Source organism: Diceros bicornis, chromosome 11 (assembly GCF_020826845.1).
Source record: "Diceros bicornis minor isolate mBicDic1 chromosome 11, mDicBic1.mat.cur, whole genome shotgun sequence".
NCBI classification, from domain to species: Eukaryota; Metazoa; Chordata; class Mammalia; order Perissodactyla; family Rhinocerotidae; genus Diceros; species Diceros bicornis.
In genome coordinates this window covers 71746021-71768238 of record NC_080750.1, presented here as the reverse complement: position 1 = coordinate 71768238, position 22218 = coordinate 71746021, and the positions used below count along the sequence as shown (strand labels likewise).

The window sequence follows — 22218 nt, the reverse complement described above, 5'->3', positions numbered from 1 at the left end:
CACACGCACGAACAGATGCAAAATCTGAGTGATTATTTAGTCCAGTGGTTTCCAAACCTTTTGAGTAGCAAAATTTTTTTCAAAGATTAGAGCTTACTGGTGCTGGCCTGGTGGCATAGTGTTTGAGCTCATGTGCTCCGCTTCGGCGGCCTGGGGTTCCCGGGTTCAGATCCCAGGCGCAGACCTACACACCACTCGTCAAGCCATGCTGTGGCGGCATCCCACATACAAAGTAGAGGAAGACTGGCACAGATGTTAGCTCAGTGACAATCTTCCTCACCAAAAAAAAAAAAAAAGAAAAATTAGAGCTTACTACTAGTAAATGCAATACATTTATAAGTTGAATTTTATAGTTAATTATGAAAATCAATGAGCACAAAGAAGATATGATGACTAAAAATAAGCTTTGATGAAGAAGAAAGTTTTAAATTAGGGGTTATATATGACAGTTGCCCTTTTATCAAGGGCAACTTGATATTTGGTTGCACAGTATTGAGAAAATCCTGATGCACACAGATAAGTTGTTACAAAACTTGTGGTGGTTTAAAAATGCGCGCAACCCGTTTGCATTCCCGTGTCCCCTCTCCTTGAGTCTAGACTTAGGGACTTGCTCCTTCCAACTGTCTACCCTGCAATAGCTGTCTACCTTCATTCAAGCTGACAGGAGGAGAGGCTTTATTCAAAGGTCTTCTCCCAAATGAGCCAAGCTGGCGGCAGAATTTAAATGCATCAGTGAGCTCTAACACTTTTGGCATATAACATATAAGTGTGTCCATTGACTTTCATTAGAGCTTTTAAAATAAAAATTTAAAAGTTAAGACAAATAAAAGGTTGTGAATTCCTGATGCACTTCCACTATACCCTAGAGTTCCCTGAAACATGCTGAGGGGGCAAAAACTGATTTAATCCACCCAGCTGCTTCCCTCACCTATGAGGAAGCAGGCCCAGCAGATAGCAGTGCGGGACTAGGCTCAGCTCTCCAACTTGCTAGGTTCCTTCTCAATACACAGAACAGGCTTATTTCTTCCCTTTGTTCTTAAACATTTTGGCCTGAAAGTCTCCTCTCATTTCCCACAGGGCTCTTCACCAGGGCCTGTTTGCAGATGAACTGTTCGAAAACATCTATTTTTCCCAAGCAGCAGTCAGAGAACTGAGATCCAAATGCTAGCTTGGCCTGGGCTCCGTGGAACTCTGGCCCGCCCTAGGGCCCAGAGCCCAGACCCTGGCCTCCCGGTAACTCAGGCTGGACTGCAAGCCCCACTCCACAGCACACAGCCAACTCTGGGCACGTGGTTGTCTCCTGGGCCTCAGCCCAACTGGTGCATGGGGCCCAAAAGGCAGGGCTGGTGCAGCGAAGCCCTGGGACCCCACAGATCTAGGTCCTACAGTTCTGTGAGAGGGGCTACCCCCTTCCCTAGTGGGACTCTTAAGGCCTTACCCTCTCATCATATGATGTCAGTGGTCAGCAGAAATACCTTTTGAATAGACATCAGCCCTGTCCTCAGGAAGAGTCTCTTTCCATTCCTGGTGGGGGGAGGCGAAGGTGGTAGGAGGAATGGGCTTTAAACTGGCAAGAGTCGGCTGCTAGAAAGCCCCATCCCTAAGGCGGTCGCTCTGTACATTCCAGGAAACCCTGCTCTTGTGGAGGGTCTGCCTGTGTCATTCCTGGCCGTAATCTTTCTGGGTGTGCCCCCACACGGGAGACTCACCCTCTTTTTCTTTCCTTGGTGCGACTAGCAGGGCCAAACCGGCCAATTGTTACTTCCCCTGCGGGGCCTCTGGACCAGCGCTGTATCAACGTGAAGGAACAAGCAACGACTGAAGTTAATTTTAATAACATACTTTGTTTAACCCAACCTGTCCAATGTAGTACCGTGTCCACATGTAACAATAGAAAACATTAGTGAGCTATTTTGCCTTCTCTCTTTTTGTCCTCCGTCTCCAGAATTCCGGGTGCACTTGACACTCCGCACATCTCCATGAGGACGAGCACGCTCAGGGCTCCACAGCCCCGTGTGGCCAGCGGCTGCGGTGCTGGACGCGGGTGGCGGTGTGTGGGGGATCTAGAGACCTACAGAACCCGCAAAGCTCCTCCCTCCTCACGGAGAAGATCTCCGGGTCCCACTCGCTTCTCCGCGAGTGGCTCGCTCGCCGCCGCCGGGCCCCGCCGGCCCCTGCGGACTGCAACGTGCGCCGCCTCCGCTGCGGGCGCGCCGGCTCCGGGCCCCTCGTCCTGCCGGCGCCCGCGCCTGCTCTCCGGGCCGGGCCGGGCCCCGCCTCCTGGCCGCGCCTCCCGCGCCGCGCCCCCGCCCGGAGCTCCGCCGCCGCCGCCCGGGAGCCGGACGGGCCGCCATCATGCTGAGCAGGCTCGGGGCGCTGCTGCAGGAGGTCGTGGGGGCGGTGAGGCCGGGGCGCGGGCCGGGGACTGGCGGGCGGGCGGAGGGCGCGGGGCGCCGGGAAGGGCCCCCCAGGCCACGGCGCCCCTCCTGGGCCTCCTCTCCGTGGTCGCGGCCCTACGCTCAGCCCTGCTTCCAGTTGCTTCTTTCCCAGTCGCGCTTTCTCTCCGGATCGCTCCAGCTCCTAACCCTTCTCCCCAAATTGCTTCCTGTTTATATTCCTGCTCCCCGAGTCTCTCCCGATTCCCACACTCTTCTGTGTTCTGCGCTGGAATGCTCCCTTGTCACCCTATAGTTTCTTCCCGAAATTCCCCCAAAGTCCCCTCCCCCAGCCTCTGTTCATCTTTCTGCTCCCCTGTGCTCCTCCCTTCCTGGTCACCTGGGCTTAAAAAAGAGACGCCCCTTCCCCCTCGATGGAGCCCCAGACAACTCCGAGACCTTGTTCGGGCGCAGGGTGCCCTCTCACCCTCGGCTGGGGAAGTGCAGGCCGGCTGGCCGAGTCCCAGGAAGGGTAGACACACCGTCCCGGGGTGGGTGGGCGCCTAGCCCAGGAACAGCCTGCTGCAGGGTACAAGCGCGGTTTCCAGGATGTTGTCACGCCACCCCAGCCCCAGCCATTTCACCTAGAGTCAGGAGAGGCAGCATCGTGGGGCCTGGGCAGCCCTGTGAGGAGGAGGGGTTTGTGTTTTTGCCACTTTCTGTTGGGGTTGAAGGCTGGTCAGAGGGAGCCCACTGGGGTTCGCTTAATTCAGCAAGATAAAAGTGCAGTTTAGGGGCCGCCCGGTGGCGTAGTGGTTGAGTCTTCGCGCTCCGCTTCAGCAGCCGGGCATTCGTGGGTTCGGATCCCGGTCGCGGACATACTCACCGCTCATCACGCCATGCTGTGGCAGCGTCCCACATACAAAATAGAGGATTGGCATAGATGTTAGCTCAGTGACAATCTTCCTCACCAAAAAAAAAACAGTGCAGTTTAAATAGGGTAGGTAGGATGCCCTCTATTTAAAGTAACCCTGCCAAGAATCCTGCTGTAAAGTTAACAATTCTTTTTTGTGTCCTAGTATGAGCCCTCCTCCTAACTGATCAGTTTAGTGTATCAAATTTTCTCAGGAAAAACAGCCTTAGATTCCACCCCTTCCTCCCCAACACACCCCCCCAAATCAGAGCTTATTATGAATGAAAACAGTCTCAGCCTTAAAGCAAGATTGTGCAGAAAGTGAAAAGCTTCTGCTCCTTCCACCTCCCCTCCACAGCCCCCAACCTTGCCCTTCCTGATGTCCAGGGTCCTCCACGCCTCCCATCGGGAGGGGTTCCAAAATGATCTCTCCTTCCCCTCCTCCCTGTCCCCAGTCAAAACAGCTGTCATCTTAGAAAGTGATCTGATAACCTACTTCATACCACTCAAGGAATCTCTGTGCACAAGGCGGATGGACAGACCGACAGTACCTCAGCCCTCAGAAGTGAAGCTCTGATGCTTCCAATGCGGGCCTTTCAGCGTCAGTGGCTGGAGGAGGTATTGGTGGTCAAGGGAGATATTTTTAGGCAGGTGATCCTCTTAGGCTCCTCAGCATACAATGTATAGATGAAGCTCTAGTAGTTTGGCTGGTCCCATGTAACAGTCAGGAGAGATGGGAATCCCTCTTTTTCCCCCACCCCCACATCTTGGGCATAGGTCTTCCCCTGGACTGGGTCACCAGGTTAAGACCACAGCAAGTTGCCTGACTCCTTCTTAAGGGGTAAGAGTGCTCGCTTCTTCCTGCCCTCTTCTGACAGAATAGCAATCAGTACGATTCTTTCAAAAAATAATATCTTTAAAAATAAATCATTTGGTACAGTTTATTTGGTCTGGAGTTATAGTAGCTAATTATAGATTCAGGTAAACCTTATGCCCCTGCTTTCTTCTCCAACAGTCTATGTTGGCTAACCTGTGTTCTCCTGTTTCTCCTATTCTTACTGGATTGTTCTTTTTTTGTTTAAGCCCAGCTCAGGGTTTTAGGAGACTACAAATGTGTTCTGAGGCTAGATGAGACCCCATCACAGAATTGTAAGATAATCGTAGTGCTGATCACGGGTCAGAGGGCTTTCCAAGAGACAAGGAACTATGGAAAGGACATCTTGGGAGTTTGCTGAGATAGTTATTAAGTATTAATGAGTAGTCATTACGTGCAGAGCCCTTGAGGGGCAGGCAGAGATGTAAAACACAGAACCCTGGCCCGCAGGGAGCTCACAGTCTAGTAGAAGAGGTGACTGCTAAGTCAACAATAATAGTATCACAGAGAATGTGATAAGATGCAGTCACCCCATGTGGACGGTGTGTTTGGAAGGACTGTGGGAGGTGCCACTCCAGTAAGGGTCGTGGCCCCCACAACTAACTTGGAAGGGAGACAAGGTCGCACCGGCAGCCCAGTGTTGGGGGGCGTGTTGCAAGCCCTTGGATTCAGTGTGGTTGCTTTCTCTTCCTGTCATAAGGGCCTTCTAAGCCTTCTTCCTCCCTTCGTCTCCTACATACCACTGCCAGATGACTCTTCCTAAAACACCACTCAAAAGATGTCGTTGACCTGCTTCCCCCTGCTTGCAAAAAAAGTATCCTGACTTCTTGGCCTGGCGTTCAAGGCCCCACACACTTGTCAAGCCATCCTTGCGCCAGACACAGTTTGCAGAGTTCCTTCTGTAGGAAATATCTTTCCTTCATCTCTAATTGTTGAAATCAGACCGTGTTCTTCATGTGTTTGTTCCAGCATAACCTCAGCAAAGCCTTCTCTGTTCCAGCCTGTGAGATGCGACCCCTCTTTTCCCTGAGGTCATTTTCTGTTCACTCCTGTGTCCTCATACTACTTTGTTTCTTTTTCTTTTTTGTGAGGAAGATCAGCCCTGTGCTAACATCTGCCAGTCCTCCTCTTTTTTTGCCGAGGAAGACTGGCCCTGGGCTAACATCCGTACCCATCTTCCTCCAGTTTATATGGGAGGCCGCCACAGCATGGCTTGACAAGCGGTGCGTCAGTGCGCGCCCGGGATCCAAACCCGTGAACCCCAGGCCGCCGAAGCAGAGCGCACACACTTAACCACTTGCGCCACTAGGCTGACCCCTCACACTACTTTCTGTAGTGGAGGTATTTGGTGCAGTTTTATATTCTCTTCTCCTCCATGGCACTGGATCTTAGCCATCCTTGCATTGCTTGTGGCATCTGGCATGGGGTCTTGTACGTAGTAGGCACTCAGAAAATACTGAACAAATGAATTCTCTAAGGAGTAGGCACTGAGTTCTGTGGTGCAGGAAAGCATGAGGTTAGAGAGCGACGTATCCAGGAACCCTGGAGGGGGCTTTGTGGAGCTGGTGGCCCTTAGCTGGACCTCCCTGGGGACTGTTAGCATCTAGAAGAGTGTAGGGGATATAAGACCTCCTGGGCAGAGGAGTGGCCTGAGCCAAAACCGAGAGGTAGAAATGAGCACCTGTGGGTAGGGACTATTTGACTATGCATTTTTCTTCTGCAAACATTTACTCTGCAAGGAAAGGGAAGAAATGCCCTTTTTGGGAGAAGTTTTTGGGGAAGGTGGTAGTTATCAGTTCAAGGCCAGTTCTAGCCAGAGCGTGGAGATGGAGAGAGCACTTCTGGAAAAGGGGAAGGTTAGGGCTTACACATAGCGGAATCAGAATTCTCTGGTGGCGGTAGAAGGAGCCAGAGGAGGCATGGACAGGAGCAGAGCTAGCTCAGGAGGAGATGGGGTGCTCAGCCTGGGCCTTGGACCCAAGGTGCGAGCACATGATGTGTAAGGCGCCTGACGTTACCCATCTGACTGGATTGGGCCTGTCGGCCTTGAACACAGATTTTCGCAGACTCTTGGCTTGAGAGGGACCTGAAAGCTTTGTCTTTGCCGTGTTTTCCATCTGTATCATTTGGATTTTGTTGTTTTGGGTGTGCTCCCCTGTTTCTTTTGTGTAGCTGTATTATAGCATAACCATGTTGTATTGAAATGATCTGTTTCTGTGTCTGTTTCCCCCACCAACATTCATAGCTCCTCTGGGACAGGGACTGTGGAATCATGGCATGTAGCAGGAATATAGCATCTCTGGGAGGGAGGGGGTCTGGGAAGAGGTGCCAGGAGATTATTGGCAAGATATGGAGACAATGCAGATGTGTCCTCAAGAAAATGTGTTACTTTTCCCTTTGAGAACCCAGGATCATAGTGCCTCCTCCAGGGCCCAGCACCGACCCGACACTTAATAGATGGTGGAATGTCTGTTCTGATGAGTGCTGGTTGCGGCAGAGCCCGTGATCACTATGGCAGCCGCTTAGGTTGTGTCTCTGTTCTCTCCGCAGCGGGAGCCCAGCATTAACCTGCTGGAGGCCTTCGTGGAGCACTGGAAGGGCATCACACACTACTACATCGAAAGCACAGGTGGGGCCTGGTCCCCCCCAACCTGGGGACGCCTGTAGTGAGTGGGGAGGAAGGTGTAGGCAGGGTCCCCATGTAGCTCAGAGACACAGATGTCCTGGGGAAGGTGACACCCACTGTCCAGGAGGTCAGAGTGGGGGCTGGCCCCACCCTCACCTTTAGGCAGAGAAGCTGTGTGAGATGGGTGTGGGGACAAGGAGGTTGGGGGTCTCACTGGCCTGACTCTGCAAGGCCGAGGTTGAGCTCCCCTCACCCCCAGCCTCCAGCTGGGTAGAGCATCCAGGCCTTCAGTCTGCAAGTGCCTGTGCCCGGGGCTTACTGATTTAAAGAAAAGAAACTGAATAAATTCCTCTTTTCCCTGAGCCAACTTAGAGGGTATTTCCCTTATAGAGATCTAGGAGAGGAGGGGAACAACAACCACAGCATATACCGGGACTGGATCCTTCTCCCCAAACTGCCGCCCCAGAGAGCCAAAGCCTCAGGTCACCTGGGCCGGTCAGAAGCCCTCATGGAGGGGGCGGGATCTGATTGGCTGCCTTGAGTCAGTACACTGTATTGGTAGATACACACGGGTTGCCAGGTAACCATGTCCTGCATCCGTAGCTTTCCACCTCCTGGTTCAGGCTGGGGTTTGATTCCAGCCTGCACCTTTCCTACAGGCTTTACTTCCAGCCTGAGCCAGCCCAAGCAATTAAAAAGTGCCCTTTGGACCCCCTGAGGGACCCTCTGGGCATTCTTTTAGACCAGATTCCTCAGTTGGCACTGTTGACGTTGGACTGGATCACTCTGTCGTGGGGGCTGTGGGGGGCATTGTAGGAGGTTTGGCAGCAACTCTGGCCTCTACCCACTAGATGCCAACAGCACCCTCTCACCGTTGTGATAACCATAAATGTCTCTCCAAATGTTGCCAAGTGTCCCCTGGGGGGCAAAATCACCCCCAGTTGAGAACAACTACTTTAGACTGAACATTTCTTTTTATTGAGATATAATTGACATATAACATTATATTAGTTTCAGGTGTATAATACATTGATTCAGTATATGGATATATTGTGAAATGATCACCACAAGTCTAGTTAACATGTGTCACCATACATAGTTACAAATTTTTTTTTCTTGTGATGATAACTTTTAAGATCTCCTCTCTTAGCAATTTTCAAACATACAATACAGTATTATTAACTATAGGCACCATGCTGTACATTACATCCCAGGACTTATTCATCTTATAAGTGGAAGATCTCTTGACAGAGAGCCCCAGTCTACCAGGAGAGTGGAGAGAGATCCAGAACTGACTCCAGTCCACCTGGGACTTCACCTGGGCCCAATCGTTAATTTCCAGAACGGTCCCTATACCAGAGGTGCAGGTGGGGAGGCAGCTGCCTTGCTCAAGAGCCTGTGCTTTCAGGAAAAACTCAGAGGTGCTCCAAGGCCAGTCCCCCTTCTTTGTAAAAACACTCTACCCTCTGAGACTCTAAGAAAGCCCCACTCACCAGCCCCTCTATGAGGATTTTGGCACAGAGCAGCAGGTTCGAGTTTGAACCCATGGTTGTGCATGGACTTGTTTTTCTGCTTTTTAACAAGCAGAGAATTGCCTTCCGTGAGTGTAAAAGGGACATAAGCAGGCGCCAGGAGGTTAACTGTCAGGAAGCAGCTAGAAGACGGCTTCTCAATTATATGACAGAGACCCCTGACTCACGGCTTCTCACTCAGGCCCAGAGCCTGCAGCCCTGGTGACATATCTTTCTGTAGGGCCCAGGGTTTGGAGAAAAAATGATGCTGCTGCCCCCTGATAAAGTGCTAGGGTCTGCACACATTCTCAACCAGAGAGTTGTGTCCTGGGCCTAGCTAGGTCTTTTGTCTTTTTCAATATAAAGGCCTCAACTGTAAACTTCCATTTCCTCTGGTCTTTATTTGAAGCAAACTGCTAAGGTGGCCTCCCTCCAGGTTGCCCTCAGCCTTCCCCACCCCCAGACCCCGCAGGCTGGACCCCATCAGGCCAGAGTGCCCCTCTTCACCCCACTCACCCTCGTTGCCTGCATCTCCATTAGATGAAAACACCCCAGCCAAGAAAACAGATATTCCCTGGCGGCTGAAGCAGATGCTGGACATCCTGGTGTACGAGGAGAGGCAGCAGGTGTCGGCCGGCGAGGCGGGGCCCTGTCTGGAGTACCTGCTGCAGCACAGGATCCTCGAGACCCTGTGCACACTGGGCAGGGCCGAGGTGGGCAGGACCCCGGGGCCTCTGGAACCTTCCTTCCCGAGCCAGGGCCCCTGGGGTCCAGGCTCCTCTACCTGTGCTCCTCCAGTCTGAACACTGAGCGGGGGGAGGGGTGGCCGCCGTGTCACTTAGAACATCCCACCCCCTCCCGAGGCTTCTCACCCTTGTTTATTGTCTTTGTGTCCTGTTCTCGCTGTTGCCGAGGTTCAGCAGCATTTCATTCAGCGAAAACCTACTGAGGACCTGCCATGTGCCAGGCTGTGTCCTAGGCGCTGGGGACCGCAGTGACTAAAACAGACAGAAATGCTAGTCGGGAGGCAGGGTAATCACAGCCCGCGTACGGCACGTGCATTAATGACAGGGTGATGGAGGGAACCAGCAGAAAGGGGGGCGCCACAGGAGAGGCCGGTTTAAAACAGGGAGAGATGAGGTGCCCTCTGAGCAGTGATGACGGCGGGCCACGCCCTACTCTGGGGAGTAGCGTGAGGCTCTGCGGGCTCCCTCTGAGAGCACCACCCTCTGGCCCTCAGTACCCCCCAGGCATGCGGCAGCAGGTGCTCCAGTTCTTCAGCAGGGTTCTGGCCCAGGTACAGCACCCCCTCCTGCATTACCTCAGCGTCCACAGGCCTGTGCAGGTGAGGGGAAAGGAAGCCAAGGGGGTTCTGTGGGGGGCCCTCTCTTCCCTGCCACCCATTCTTCTCTGTTTCTACCCTGCTCCCTTTCCAGAAACTTCTGCAACTTGGTGGGACAGTTCCTGGATCCCTCACGGAAAAGGAGGAGGTGCAGTTCACCACTGTCCTCTGCTCCAAGATCCAGCAGGATCCAGATCTGCTCACCTACATCCTAGAAGTGAGCACCTCTGTGGGGACAGGAGTGGGAGGGCCCAGACCTCAGGGCAAGCCCCTCATGGCCCTTCTGAGGAGGCAGAGGGATGGAGCAGGTACCTGGGGAGGTACACAGATGGCTTCCCCTCTAGCTCCATGCTGAGGCTCTGACAGCCAGCACATCCTGCATTCCCAAGGGGGCATCATGGGGCATGGTCTCCACCACAGCCTGGCCATATCCGATCTCCTTTGCAGGGTAAAAGGATTGTCAGTAGGAAGAAGGCATCCAGAGAACCCTCCACCCTGCCTAGAGCGGCTGCCAGTGTCGGAGACAAGGACCGCCCCCATAGCAAGACTCCCGACCCGGGTCCCTGTGGGGCCCGGGCCTGGACCACCCAGCTGCCTGCTGAGACCGAGGAGCCAGATGGAGGGACTGGGGAGAGCAACCTGGTCACCTGCCTGATTGGGCTGTGCAGGAGCAAGGTGCTAGTGCCAAGACAGAGCGGGCAGGGACAGGGAGGGCGAATTGCCAGGAGGGGACTTGGGGGTTCAGATGCATGTCCTTAAAGTTGTCCCTCTATCCCCTAGAAAAGTCGGGTGGCCTTGAAGGCCCGGGAGAACCTGCTGCTCCTGGTGAGCGTAGCTTCCCAGGCAGCCGCCACCTACCTGGTGCAGAGCAGCCCTTGCTGCCTTGTGATCGTCGAGCACCTGTGCCAGCTATACCAGTCCATGCCCACCTTCCTGGACCCCGCGGACATTGCCACTCTAGAGGGCATCAGCTGGAGGTAGGCGCTTGGCCTGGGGAGGCTGGGCTACATCTGTCTTCCGTGGCTAAAAGCCCCGCCTGTCCACCTCTTGCTTTCTAGGAGGAATGGGGACCTCTGCTGGCCACCCTGTTCCCGAGGTTACAGCCCATCCCCAAGGGCCTTCTCGCCCTCCAGGGAAGCATCACTTTTGCTTCTGCCCACAGAGCTCCCAGTAGAACTGGACATCCCCCACCCTGCAACAGCGGTTCCAGGGCAGAGGGAGAAAAGGCCCAGCTTCCAGAACATCCCTGAGGCAGGCCTCATAGCTCCTCCCGCACTCTCCTTCAGGTTACCCAGTGCCCCGTCTGATGAGGCTTCCTTCCCTGGCAAGGAGGCCTTGGCGGCCTTTTTGGGCTGGTTTGATTACTGCGACCACCTCGTCACAGAGGCACACCCGGTGAGCAGGGATGGGTGTTGACAGGGCTCTCGGTGTGGGTGCCGCCGCTTCACCCTGCTTCCTTGGCCATCTCTGCCTCGAGGACCAAGTGGGTCTCGCAGGAGCCAGGCAGGGCCCCGGGTTAGCAGGGACCGTCTGCCTGTTGTGTTAGACGCTGTGCAAGGACACAGTTATTTCTCAGCAGAAAACATGTGTAAGGCATGCCCTTTGGTGCCAGGTGGTTGCAGATGCCTTGGCAAAGGCTGTGGCTGAGAAGTTATTCGTGGAGATTCTGCAGCCCCAGCTCCTGCACGTGTAAGTTTATGTCCAGTTCCCTGGGGCGCAGCCATGGTCTGGATTGAACCGCCCACCCCACCGAGCCCTTCCTGTCCCTAAGGCCAGGGACCTCCTTGGCCAGAGTCACGTGAGTGTGTGGGCTCCATTGGTTAGTTTGCCAGGCCTGCCCCCTTGACGCACACGTGGCTCCCCGTGGGCTAACAAAGGCCCCCGTCCTGGGACTCCAGCACCTCAGGAGGGACAGGAAGTGAGCAGAGAAATACTAGCCACACTCGTTCACTGCCCACTCCTTCTCTGGTCCCCCCTCGCCACCTGGCTCCGTGCACCCCAGGCGCGCTCAGTGCTCTCTCCACGTAGGTCTGAGCAGAGCATCCTGACCTCCACCGCCCTGCTCACGGCCATGCTGCGCCAGCTCTGCTCCCCTGCGCTGCTGCGGGAGGCCGTGACATTTCTCCTGGGCCCGGATCAGCAGGCTGCAGCCCTCGAGGACAGCCCCTACACTCTGTGCTCTCACCTAATCGGGCACTGCGACCACCTCTCTGACGAGGTGAGGTGGGAGGGCGCTCGTCTCTACCTGTTCCCACCCATCCTTGCCAAAGGGATTTCCTGAGAGCTTCTTCCCATTTTCATTAGCTTTCTAGGTGGTTCTGCCTTTGAGGCATTGAAACTCCCCTGCCAACACAGTGACCAGTGATTGGTAGCCAGACTGCCTTTGTCACACAGCAATTTTCTGTGACCACGTACTTGTGATGGCACTCAATATTTTGCAAACTGCTTTTATATTCGTTTGGCTTATTTGAGGCTTACAGCCATTCTGTGAGGTAGATGAGGCCGATATTCCATTTTCCAGACTTGGAAACTGAGGCACAGAGAAGCCAACTGGCTTGCCTGATACTGCACATCAAATTAGTGATGGAACTGAGACCAGCCAGACTTCCTGTTCCCAAGCCCCCTAAAACCTGCCACCTTAGCCCCTGGCCGGGGGAAGTGACCCTCCCTGGGGACTTTTCTTTCTGGGTAAGCAATCCCTAGGCACCCCTAGAAGCCGGGGTGGGGAAGGGGTGTCCTGCTTGACCCCCTCTTGCCCCAGATCAGCATCGCCACACTGCGGCTGTTTGAGGAGCTGCTCCAGAAGCCCCATGAGCAGATCATCCGCAGCCTGATCCTGTGCAACCTTGAGGGACGCCCTTATGTGGCCCGGGGCTCACCAGAGCCCGAGAGCTACGAGGACACCCTGTAAGTGAAACCGGCACCTCTGGGAGGCCTTGCACTGCTCAGGACGCAGCCTGGCCCTCAGCATCCCCATACTCGTCCGTTCATTCCCTGGTGTCACGCTTGTCTGCCCTGGCCACAGAGATCTGGAGGAAGACCCCTACTACTTCACCGACGGCCTCGTTGACTCTGGCTTTCAACCCCCTGCAAAGCCACCCCCAGCCCCTGCCACCAACTCAGATGGCAAAACAGCAGTGACCGAGATCGTCAACAGGTAGGGAGCAGGTCAGGAAACCTGAGCCTCTTGAGTTGTTCCGCCTTTGGCCATAGCCCTGATGGGGTGCAGCCAGGGAGGGAGTGTTCCCTCAGGGCTGGAGACGGAGCAGGGGAGAGCAGGGTGGCCCAGGTGGGACCCCTCCACACCTAGGGTCCTGTCTCTCAGCTTCCTCTGCCTGGTTCCTGAGGAAGCCAAGACCTCAGCTTTCCTGGAGGAGACTGGCTACGACACGTATGTCCACGACGCTTACGGACTGGTGAGTCGAGCCTCTGCCGGCGCCACTGCTCATCCCTCAGAGCCGTGGGATTCATCAGCTCCGCCTGCTCCCTCTGTGCTCTCCTGCAGCTCTGGCTAAGAGCCCTGAGCGCATCCTTCCTGCGTGGCCCCTCTGGAGGGCCTCCTGACCCCTGACCCTGGGCCCACCTCCTCAGCTCTTTCCTCCTGTTTCAGTTCCAGGAATGCAGCTCCCGAGTCGCCCCCTGGGGCTGGCCTCAGAGTCTCACTCCCTTGGACCCCCATGAGCCTGAACGGCCTTTCTTTGAGGGTCACTTCCTCCGAATGCTGTTTGACCGCATGTCCCGGATTTTGGAACAGGTAGCAGCAGGACTGGGGCTCACACCACAGGGCCAGGGCCCACAGGTGCACTCCAGGCTAGTGCCTCTGGAATCCTCCAGGAGAGCAGGGCCCAACCATGGGGGTCGAGTTGTCTTCGGTCCTTCAGCTCCACAGCACCTCCACCCCCACCTTTCCCCAGGCGGGAGGCCCCATCTTGCCCCTGCTCCACACGCCCTAACACATTCTGGCCCTCAGCCTCAGGGAATCCATGACACATTCACATCATGTGAGTCTCTCACCCCCACACACGTTCACACTGGCCAGGCGCCTTGGTGGGGGAGTGCAAAAATGCTCGCCACCCCTGCCAACCCTCGGCTTGTCCACCGTATTCCCTACAGCCATACAGCCTGAACCTGCAAGTGACCTCAGTCCTGTCCCGGCTCGCCCTCTTCCCCCACCCCCACATCCACGAGTACCTCCTGGATCCCTACATCAACCTGGCCCCTGGCTGCAGGAGCCTGTTCTCTGTCCTTGTGAGGGTAAGCATGCGTGGACCCCAGGGACTGTGCCAGTGGTGGGGGCAGCAAGGGAGGGGCACAGGATGGGGAGTTGGGGGCTGCAGAAATGGGCACCCTTGCCAGTGCCAGGGGACAGCTCAGGTATCCCCCCATGCTGCAGCAGAGCCCGGGGACCCTGCAGGAGTGTCGCTAGCCCCTCCTCAGTCCTCTCTTGTTCCTCTCTAGGTGATTGGGGACTTGATGCAGAGAATTCAGAGGGTACCCCAGTTCCCAGGCAAACTGCTCCTGGTGCGCAAGCAGCTGATGGGTCAGGTCCCTGGGGAGCAGTAAGTAACCAAGGAAGTGGGTGCCCAAGGAAGAGCCCTGGGGTGGGAAGGCGGAGTGCTGCGGCAGGGAGGAGGCACCACGCGGGGCAGAGGAGGGCCTATTGGTGAGCTGTGTCCTCACTCAGCAGGGTCTGCCACTGGGTTCTGCCTCATGGACACTGGCATGTCACGCTGGGCAACTCCCGCAGCCTCCCAGCCATGACCTACGCACTCTCTCCCTCAGGCTGGACCACCAGACCCTCCTTCAGGGCGTGGTAGTACTTGAGGAATTCTGCAAGGAGCTGGCTGCCATTGCTTTTGTCAAGTTCCCCCCACATGGTCCTCACCTGCGCCTCTCCCCAGCCCCGGAAGGGCATGTCTGAGCCAGGAGCACAGCAGGAGGGGAGATTCCTGTCTGCATCTCTGCCTGGGAGCTGCCGCCCACCTGGCACTGCCACCACTGTCCCCGCCGGGGCAGGGGCTTGGCTCCGTCTCCTCTACATCCCAGAGACCTCTGCCTCTGAGAGGCCTGGGCTTGGTTCCCAGGTTATCTCAAGAAGACCTTGCCTTGTTGGGCACCCCAGCCTGGGCTTTAGGGAGTGGGTCTACAAGGTACCAGAAACCAACGGGCATTCTTTTGAGATGTTCTCCCAGGCAGCATGGTGTCCTCAGGGACGTCTCAGGGGAGCTGGGTGATGGCCAGGTGAGCATCCAGACCCAGACCCTCGTGTGTTCTGTGCCTGTCACCTGCCCCTACAGGCCATTACCTGTGACTCAATTCCAGGGGCACAAGGGGGAGTGAGCTGATGGCTCTGAGGCTGATCAGGACCATAGACCAGAGAGATGGGGGTATGGAGCCCTGTCTCTGTCATAGGAGGTACCACGGATGCTGCTGAGACTTGACATTTTTTTCTCCTGCCTTCTTGTCTTAACCCTTGGGGAAGGGGCAGTGGGCGGCAGGGGAAGCCCCCTCTTCCTGGAGACTTGCAAAATTCCCAACCGCCTCATGGCAAATGCCTAAAGCTTGCTCCGCACCCAGGCGGGGGCAACTGCTAATGAGAACCTTGATGCAGCTGCAGCCAGGGCAGGAGAGGGCCTGGGGAGCTGGGGGGGCCGGGTGCCAGGCTCCAGCGGCTTTCTATCTGGCGCCTTCTCAACCTGTTTCAGCAGGTCCACGACACCTGGGCAGAGGGGCTCAGAGACCTGGAGGCCAGGCCTTGCCCTTAGCATTCTGCCAAGCCCCCAGTGTTTTCAATGGAACATTCTTCCAGGGGAGCAAGGGAGCTCAGGGTACAGATGAAGCCAGGATGCCCACTGACAACAAGCCCCCCAGGCCTGGAGGGGAGGGGCTGGGGCACAGGCAGCCAGTCATGGTGTTGTTCTCCCTACATGCCCTCCACAGCTGGGGCTGCCACCCCACCCCGCCCGAATCTGTCTCAACCTGCAGGAACACATAGGTGGCGCCAGGCATTACCTCACAGCAGGACTGCAGTTGCTGGCTTTGCTCCTGGGCAAGGAGGAGCAGGCCCAAGCCCCACTCACTTCCTTTTCCTGCCCATGCCACTTCTAGAAGCCGGCTGCAGGTTGCCAAGAGGTGACATGAAAGAGAAACTCAATGACCTCTACCTCTCCTGTATTCCTCCAAGCTGGGGAGGACTTCACGGCTGCTCTGAAGGATACTGTGCATGTGCATACATGCATGTGTGCACATGGATGTGGGTGTGGGTGTGGGACGGGGAGCAGAGCTCAGTGGGCAAATTGGGTCTGGACTTTGATTCAAAAAGCAGAGTTTAAGCAACATTCAAGTGTCTGGGAGTCAGACACTCCCCTCCTCAATGCACTTCGTCAGCATTCGCACAGTGTCCCCCCCAAACAGCATGGCAATAAATGGTGTGGTTGCGTGGACACAGCCGCCCTGTTCTCCACCCTTCGCGTCTTTCTGCCCAGGGCTCCACTGCTAATTCAGGCCCATCTTCCTCCCTAGGGAAGACAAGTTAAATTCCTTTTCCAGCCCTAGAGCAGAGGGGGGCCGCGTGTTCGGGGGTGGTAAACAGAGACACGCTCTGGCAGCGCAAATCTTATGTTCCTCAGTGCCTGCCAGGACCAGCCCCTCTCTTGGCCAGACAACACTATTTCTGCTCAGCTTACCTACAACTCAGAGACACCGTGAGGGAATGGGCCATCTGGAGCATCTCGATGCAAGTCTCATTTTTAGGTGCTTATGTTGTGAGTTGTATGACTGCTTTCATGGTGAACAGCAGGCCTGATGCTATAAAAACCTTGTCCCTAAATATATGGGGGTGGGGATCCTTTGAGGGGGTCACCAAGAGTACTCCAGGACAGGGCAAGCTGAAGGCTTAAGAGAGGGCTGATCAGTGGCTCTCCCCTAGGTGCATGTGAGAAGCACTTGGGTTGCTTTTTAAAATACCAATATTCCTCGGGCTGACCCCGTGGCTTAGCAGTTAAGTGCACACGCTCCACTGCTGGCGGCCCGGGTTCGGATCCCGGGCGCACACCGACGCACCACTTCTCCGGCCATGCTGAGGCCGCGTCCTACATACAGCAACTAGAAGGATGTGCAGCTATGATATACAACTACCTACTGGGGCTTTGGGGGGAAAAATAAATAAATAAAATTAAAAAAAAAAAACCAATATTCCGCCTGGCGCCACCCTCCACCGGTTAAATCAGCATCTCGGGGGGTGGGCCCCGAGTTATTTTTAAAGCTCTCCAAGTGATTCTAATGGGCAGCTAGAGTTGAAAACTACTATAGACTAAATAATGGGAGCAAAGACCATTGCCCTTCGATGTGGGTATGGACTAGTGGGTCCCTCAGACACAGAGAAGTGAGTCAGAGTGAGGGTTTGGCTCCATCATTTGGAAGATGTCCTCCAAAGGGACAAGAGAATTCCTACCACAACCCCAGAGGCCAGAAAGACAAGATGGCAGCCAAGAGAGGCAAGGAGGATCTGGGAAGGAGGCCTCTGAGGTTATCCTGGTCCTTCAGTGCCAGAGTGGAGTCAGCTCAGAAGGGAAGCCCAGTCCAGTGTTTCCCTGCTTAGGATCGGAAATCTGTACGTTAGACACAGTGAGGAGCGCACAATGTATTCTTTGTTCATTTCCTTTGATTTTCCCTTAAATTTTCATAAAGTTCTTTTTTTAAGAAAATAATTCTTACCATGATTAAGCTGAGCTCAGGGGAAATAAAAAAAGGGTTTGAGTCTGGCTTGAGCTGGAGTTGTAGAAAGGCAGAAGCAGGAGCCTGGGGGCTGGCAGAGTGACTGGGAAGGGATCATGGGAGAAGCTCAAGGAGAGAGACTCCAGCAGAGAGGCAGGGGCAGCTCTCACCGCTCCTTGCCCACTGGAAGCTTCTCCTGGCCTCACTGCTCAAACCTTGGAGGGACTAGAGTTCTGTTTTCTCTGAGGACGTGCTCACATCCCTCCTTGGCAGGCAAGACGAAGGGAGCCGCAGGGGGCTGGGGCAGGAAGCCTGCCTGCCCCATCACCTGCATGGCAGCTTGCCACCTGGGAAGGCCTGAATAGCTGTTGGTGGGACAAGGGGAGGAGCTTTTCAGTACCCCTGCCTGCTCACTTCTTCCCCACAGAGACATTTAGGCGGGAAGGCAAAGTAAGGAACACCTATTTACTCAGCAAGGGGCCCACTCCCTTGGAAAGACCTCCCCCAGCATCCTCTCCATGTCTTAAGTGCCTGAGACCCCAGATGTGGAGCTTTACCAAGGCGGGTGGGCACAGAAGATGATGAGTAGATGCCATCTCAGGTTCAGAAAGTTCTCACATCCCCTTAGGGAGTAGTGCCCTCAGGGCAATTGGGTCCTTGAGCTCTGGACTCCTTGCTTGGTGAAAGGCACTGTCTCTTTTCGTACAATGTAGGGACCTGCTCCACAGTGAGGAGAGATGGAAGTGCCCCTGAGAGCCAGGAGAACTACCCTGCTCCCAATGCAACAAGATCCCTGACTGCCAACCTCCTGCCTTCCTCAGAGGGAGGCAAAGCCGTGGCGGAGAGGAGCACAGATGCCCAGCTCCTTGCCCAGTGACGGCACCTTCCTATCTGTTGACTGGCACGACAGATGATTCCTGAAGCCTCTGTAAGAGCTGGCTTTGTAGGTCTTCCTCCATCACCTTCCACCAAAAGAAGCTCTCACCCCGCACCTTCGGGGGCTCGTTTTGGATGCCTGGATTGCGAAAAGCCACTGTCACCAGCACATCCAGGCAGACGCCATCTGTATGGTCTTTTCCCAGGTGCTGCAGTCCAAGCAGCCCCTTGGTCTCCACTGCCAAGTGGTGCAGGGTCAGACACTCCTGCAGCAGCCGCAGGACAGCCATCTTGATGCCACCTCTCTGCTCCATGGGGGTGAAGCCACAGGCAGTGATGGGCAGGTGAGGCATCCCCACTGTGCCCACCAGCACCCACACTGTCTGGACACTGGTAAAGGTAGCCACGAGCCGCTGGCAGACCAGACTGCAGGGAAGCTCTTGGGGCAGAACAAGAGGATGCCTGGCTTGCTGGCGATACTGGGCAGCTAGCTCTACCAGGTGCAGAATGTCATGGGCCCGCAGCGGAGTGGGCAGGGAGGTTCGTGGGTACCAGCCAGCCTGCAGGGATTCTGCATCTGCCTCCTCAGAAGTTTTGAGAATTCCACCTGGGGGAGATGTGGGGCATGGGGTGGGGGAAGGGTCTATGTTGAGAGAAGTGCTGGGCCTGGCAGAGCAAATGCCACCCAGGCATTCTAGCTCTGACCCAGGGGAGCGGGGAGCCCAGTCAAGTCCTCAGGCTGGAATCTGGAGATGCCAGGCTTCTATCAGCCAGAATAGGGGCTCATCTCACCGGTAGACATGCTGGGGGAAAGGTGTCAATTGCCCCCTGTTGGGCCGTACCTGTGGGGCGAGCGAGGAACACAAAGCGGATCCAGGCAGTGCCCCGCTCCTCCACAGACAGCAATGTCAGGGGCTCGCAGTGCAGCCCGGCCTCCTCCTTCACCTCCCGCTGCAGCGCCTCCACGATGGTCTCCCCGGGCTCCATTCTCCCTGCGGGTAGGTACCACGACCCACGGCACTCTTTCTTGGCCTCCTGGATCAGTAGCACCTCATCCTGAGGGGAGAGAGAGGATCCTCAACCCCACCACAGCCAGGCTGGGGATTCCAGAGGAGCAGCACAGCCAGCAGCCTTCCCTTGCCCTGGGGCCGGATTGTATCTCAGATACAGTCGCCCAATAACCCCCTCCCAGTGGACACCCTCAAATTGTTGAGTTCTCCAGGGGACTGGCCCTTGTGTGGCTGGGAGCTGCAGCTGTCTCTCTCTGCAATTCATCCCTCTTTGCATTCAGACTTCCATCTCAGAAAGGGGCTGGGACTCCTGGGAGCTGCTTCAGGGGCTGGGAATCAGGCCCCACAGTGAGGCTGCCATGTGTCCTGCACAGATTTGTGTCTGCATGTGTCACTGTGTATCTCTCACCTCCCCCGTGGTTTACAAACTGCTTGCGGCTGGTCCCCACACTGGGGTCTAGCCTTTGGAACGCGCCCCCAGCCCCTACCCATACAACTCCTACTTATGGCCCTGGCCCCGTCTAGCTGTTTGTTGTTCCAGCAACTTGTACAGGGATCAGCACCAAAAAGAGCATCACAAGGTGGTCAGAAAGTCTGAGCGTAAGCGCGGGTTGTGCCATTACTGTCCATGGGACCCAGGGGAGTCTCTGAAGCACTGGACAGATCTTTGAGAGCCCACTCCGCAGGGGGCACTGCGCTAGATTCTGGGGAAAGGAAGAGGAATAAAAATAAGACAGCCCTCCCCTCAAGGAACTGAGGCCTAGTGGGATGGGACAAAAAGGCTTCCGGGCCTCAGTTTCCTCCTCTGTATAAGGGAACAATCGCAGGGCTGGGCCTCACAAGATGTGTGCGTAAGTGAGAGTGCTTTGCAAAACTGGGAAGCGCCACCCACGAGAAGGCGGTGGCGTGGCCGGGGGGGGGGGGGGGGGGGGTCCTCTGGCCCGCCGGCGAGCTGCGCGCTGCGGGGCCCGGGCGGCGGCCGGCGGCGGACGCTCACCTGCTCATTGAGGAACACCGCCAGCACCACGTAGCAGACGTTCTTCCGCAGCCGCGCCGGCGCCAGGGGCTCCCCGGCCGGCCCCGAGTCACAGCCCTGCACGCGCAGGCCCCGGCCCGCCAGCACCGCCGCCAGCGCCCCTGCCAGGCCCTCCGAAGCCATCGGTCCCCTGGGAGCGGCCGCCCGGGCCTGCAGACCGCCGGCCGGGCGGGGCGGGGCGGGGCGGGGCGGGGCGGGGCGGGGCGGGGCGGGACGTGGACGAGCGCTCGGCCGGCCGCCCGCGCCCCCTCCCCGAGAGCAGGCCGGCGTAGGCGAACGCGGAAGCGCCCGCGAGCCCGCCGCTGACAGGCTGCGCGTGTCCGCCGCCCGCCCGGATTGGCTGGCCCGCGTCGGGCGGGGCGGGGCGGAGCCAGGCCGTACTGTGGGGCAGGCGCGCGGCCCGGGGAGAGTGGACTCGGCTCGGCTTCTGCTTTCTGTCGGTCGCTCCCTACCCGCTCCCTCCCCGGCCATCTCCAGCCGCCAGCCTCGCTGATTCTTCCAGCGCGCACTCGTCTGCACCGGTTCCGACGGTGACGTCATCCCGCCTGCAGGCTGCGGAGCGCCGCCGAGGCCAACGACAGTGACGTCACAAGCCCGATGACGTCGCGGAGGCCTGGGGCGGCGGCTTGGGTCCGCTGTCCAACTTCTGTCCTAAACATACCACTGCATTGCCCGAAATGATCACTTCTCAGATAACCTTCTTCCTTCACAAAAATGTACTCAATGTCACAGTGACAGGGAGGACAAGCTTCTGCCTTAGAGGAGATTCTGATCTAGTCGGGGAGGTGGACCTTGACATACAATAAAAAGTCATCTGAGGGTTAATAAGCCAAGTGCTAAACGATGGGTTTGGGCAGGGGTGTGATAGGCGCTCAGAGGAGGGAAGGAGCGGGCCTGGGATGGTCAGGGTGTGGCTGGCGATGGGAGGAGGGGATTTGGGGCAGAGAGAGGGCCTGGAATCCACAGGCCCAGCCCTGCGTCGTCGGTGTTCCGGCCCCCTGCCCGCTGCATTTCCCACGCAGTTTTCGGGCCCTCTCCCCTGCGGGCTGAGAGCGTTTGTAGGGCAGGGCGGTCCTGCTCCTTTCTCTTTGCTGCCCCTACACCTAGTTTGCAGGCCTGGCGCATTGAGAGCAGGGTGTGGGTTGTTTTGGCGAGCTCCTGCTTCTCTCCCAGCCTGACCTTTCCTCCGCAGTTTCCTTTAACCTCTGCTCAGGACAGGAAGGCAGGGCCAGCTGGAGTGAAACTGTTAAGCCAGCAAAGTCTGGCTTTCTCATCCTGTTAGGTCCCTCATTTCTCTCTGGCTTTGTGCACCTCCCTTCTGGGGGACAGCAGCTTGTGGAGCAAAGCATTGGACTTGGGGCCAGCTGCCTGGCAACTGCTCCCTGGCTGTCTCTGTGCCCTGGGCAAGTTGTGGGTCTCAGCTTCCTCATCTGTAGAGTAGGTTCATAACAGCTGTTCCTTCCCACGGTTGTTGGGAAGATGAGACATCACAGGAGGAGCTCTGTGGACTGTCCAGCATGGGTCCATCACCAGGCAGCCCAGCAACCCTCCAGGCTGGGCCTTTCTAGCCACGGCACTTGTTGCTACCACACAAAGACCCACTTTCTTGAAATCTGCCTGCAGGGCCGCCGTGGAACTAGACTGTACTCTCAGTAATTCCAGCCACACCGGGTCAGCCCCTTCAGGCCCTTTTCACGTACTGAACTGACTGCAAGTCCCTGGAGGCAGGGCTGGTATTAGGCTGGGGGTATCCCCCGTGGGCCGACACTCTTTTGAGGCACTTGGTGAACATTGCTGACTCCAACCCTATCCAACACCTCTCACCTCCCAAAACAACTGAACTCACAGGGCTGAAGGTCAGGACCGCAGGACTGCAGAGCAACTTGTCAGTGCATTTGCTGTGTGTGTGTGTCCCTCGGTTTTCCCATCTGTGAAGTGG

General features: G+C 56.4%; 2 protein-coding genes across 3 annotated transcripts; one reads left to right on the top strand and one right to left on the bottom strand.

Annotated features, from left to right (window-relative positions):
• Positions 1 to 2324: 2324 nt before the first annotated feature.
• On the top strand, positions 2325 to 16717 carry FHIP2B (FHF complex subunit HOOK interacting protein 2B). Of its 2 annotated transcripts, none has more exons than XM_058550582.1 (17): positions 2325 to 2400; positions 6713 to 6791; positions 8840 to 9012; positions 9540 to 9644; positions 9736 to 9858; positions 10089 to 10316; positions 10422 to 10618; positions 10700 to 11036; positions 11254 to 11330; positions 11670 to 11859; positions 12403 to 12548; positions 12667 to 12798; positions 12967 to 13057; positions 13252 to 13395; positions 13755 to 13895; positions 14100 to 14200; positions 14424 to 16717. In XM_058550582.1, the coding sequence occupies exons 1-17, from the start codon at positions 2356 to 2358 to the stop codon at positions 14560 to 14562; spliced, it is 2448 nt and encodes an 815-aa protein (XP_058406565.1). In that variant the 5' UTR covers positions 2325 to 2355; the 3' UTR covers positions 14563 to 16717. The 2 variants fall into 2 exon arrangements, with proteins under 2 accessions (XP_058406565.1, XP_058406566.1); XM_058550583.1 differs by having other exon boundaries at positions 2332 to 2400; positions 10928 to 11036; positions 14424 to 16716.
• Positions 16718 to 17277: 560 nt separating this feature from the next.
• On the bottom strand, positions 17278 to 20413 carry NUDT18 (nudix hydrolase 18). Its single transcript, XM_058550579.1, has 3 exons — positions 20241 to 20413; positions 19076 to 19289; positions 17278 to 18840 (listed from the first exon to the last, which is right to left on the bottom strand). Exons 1-3 carry the CDS (start codon positions 20400 to 20402, stop codon positions 18245 to 18247), a joined length of 972 nt encoding a protein of 323 aa, XP_058406562.1. The 5' UTR covers positions 20403 to 20413; the 3' UTR covers positions 17278 to 18244.
• Positions 20414 to 22218: the final 1805 nt, after the last annotated feature.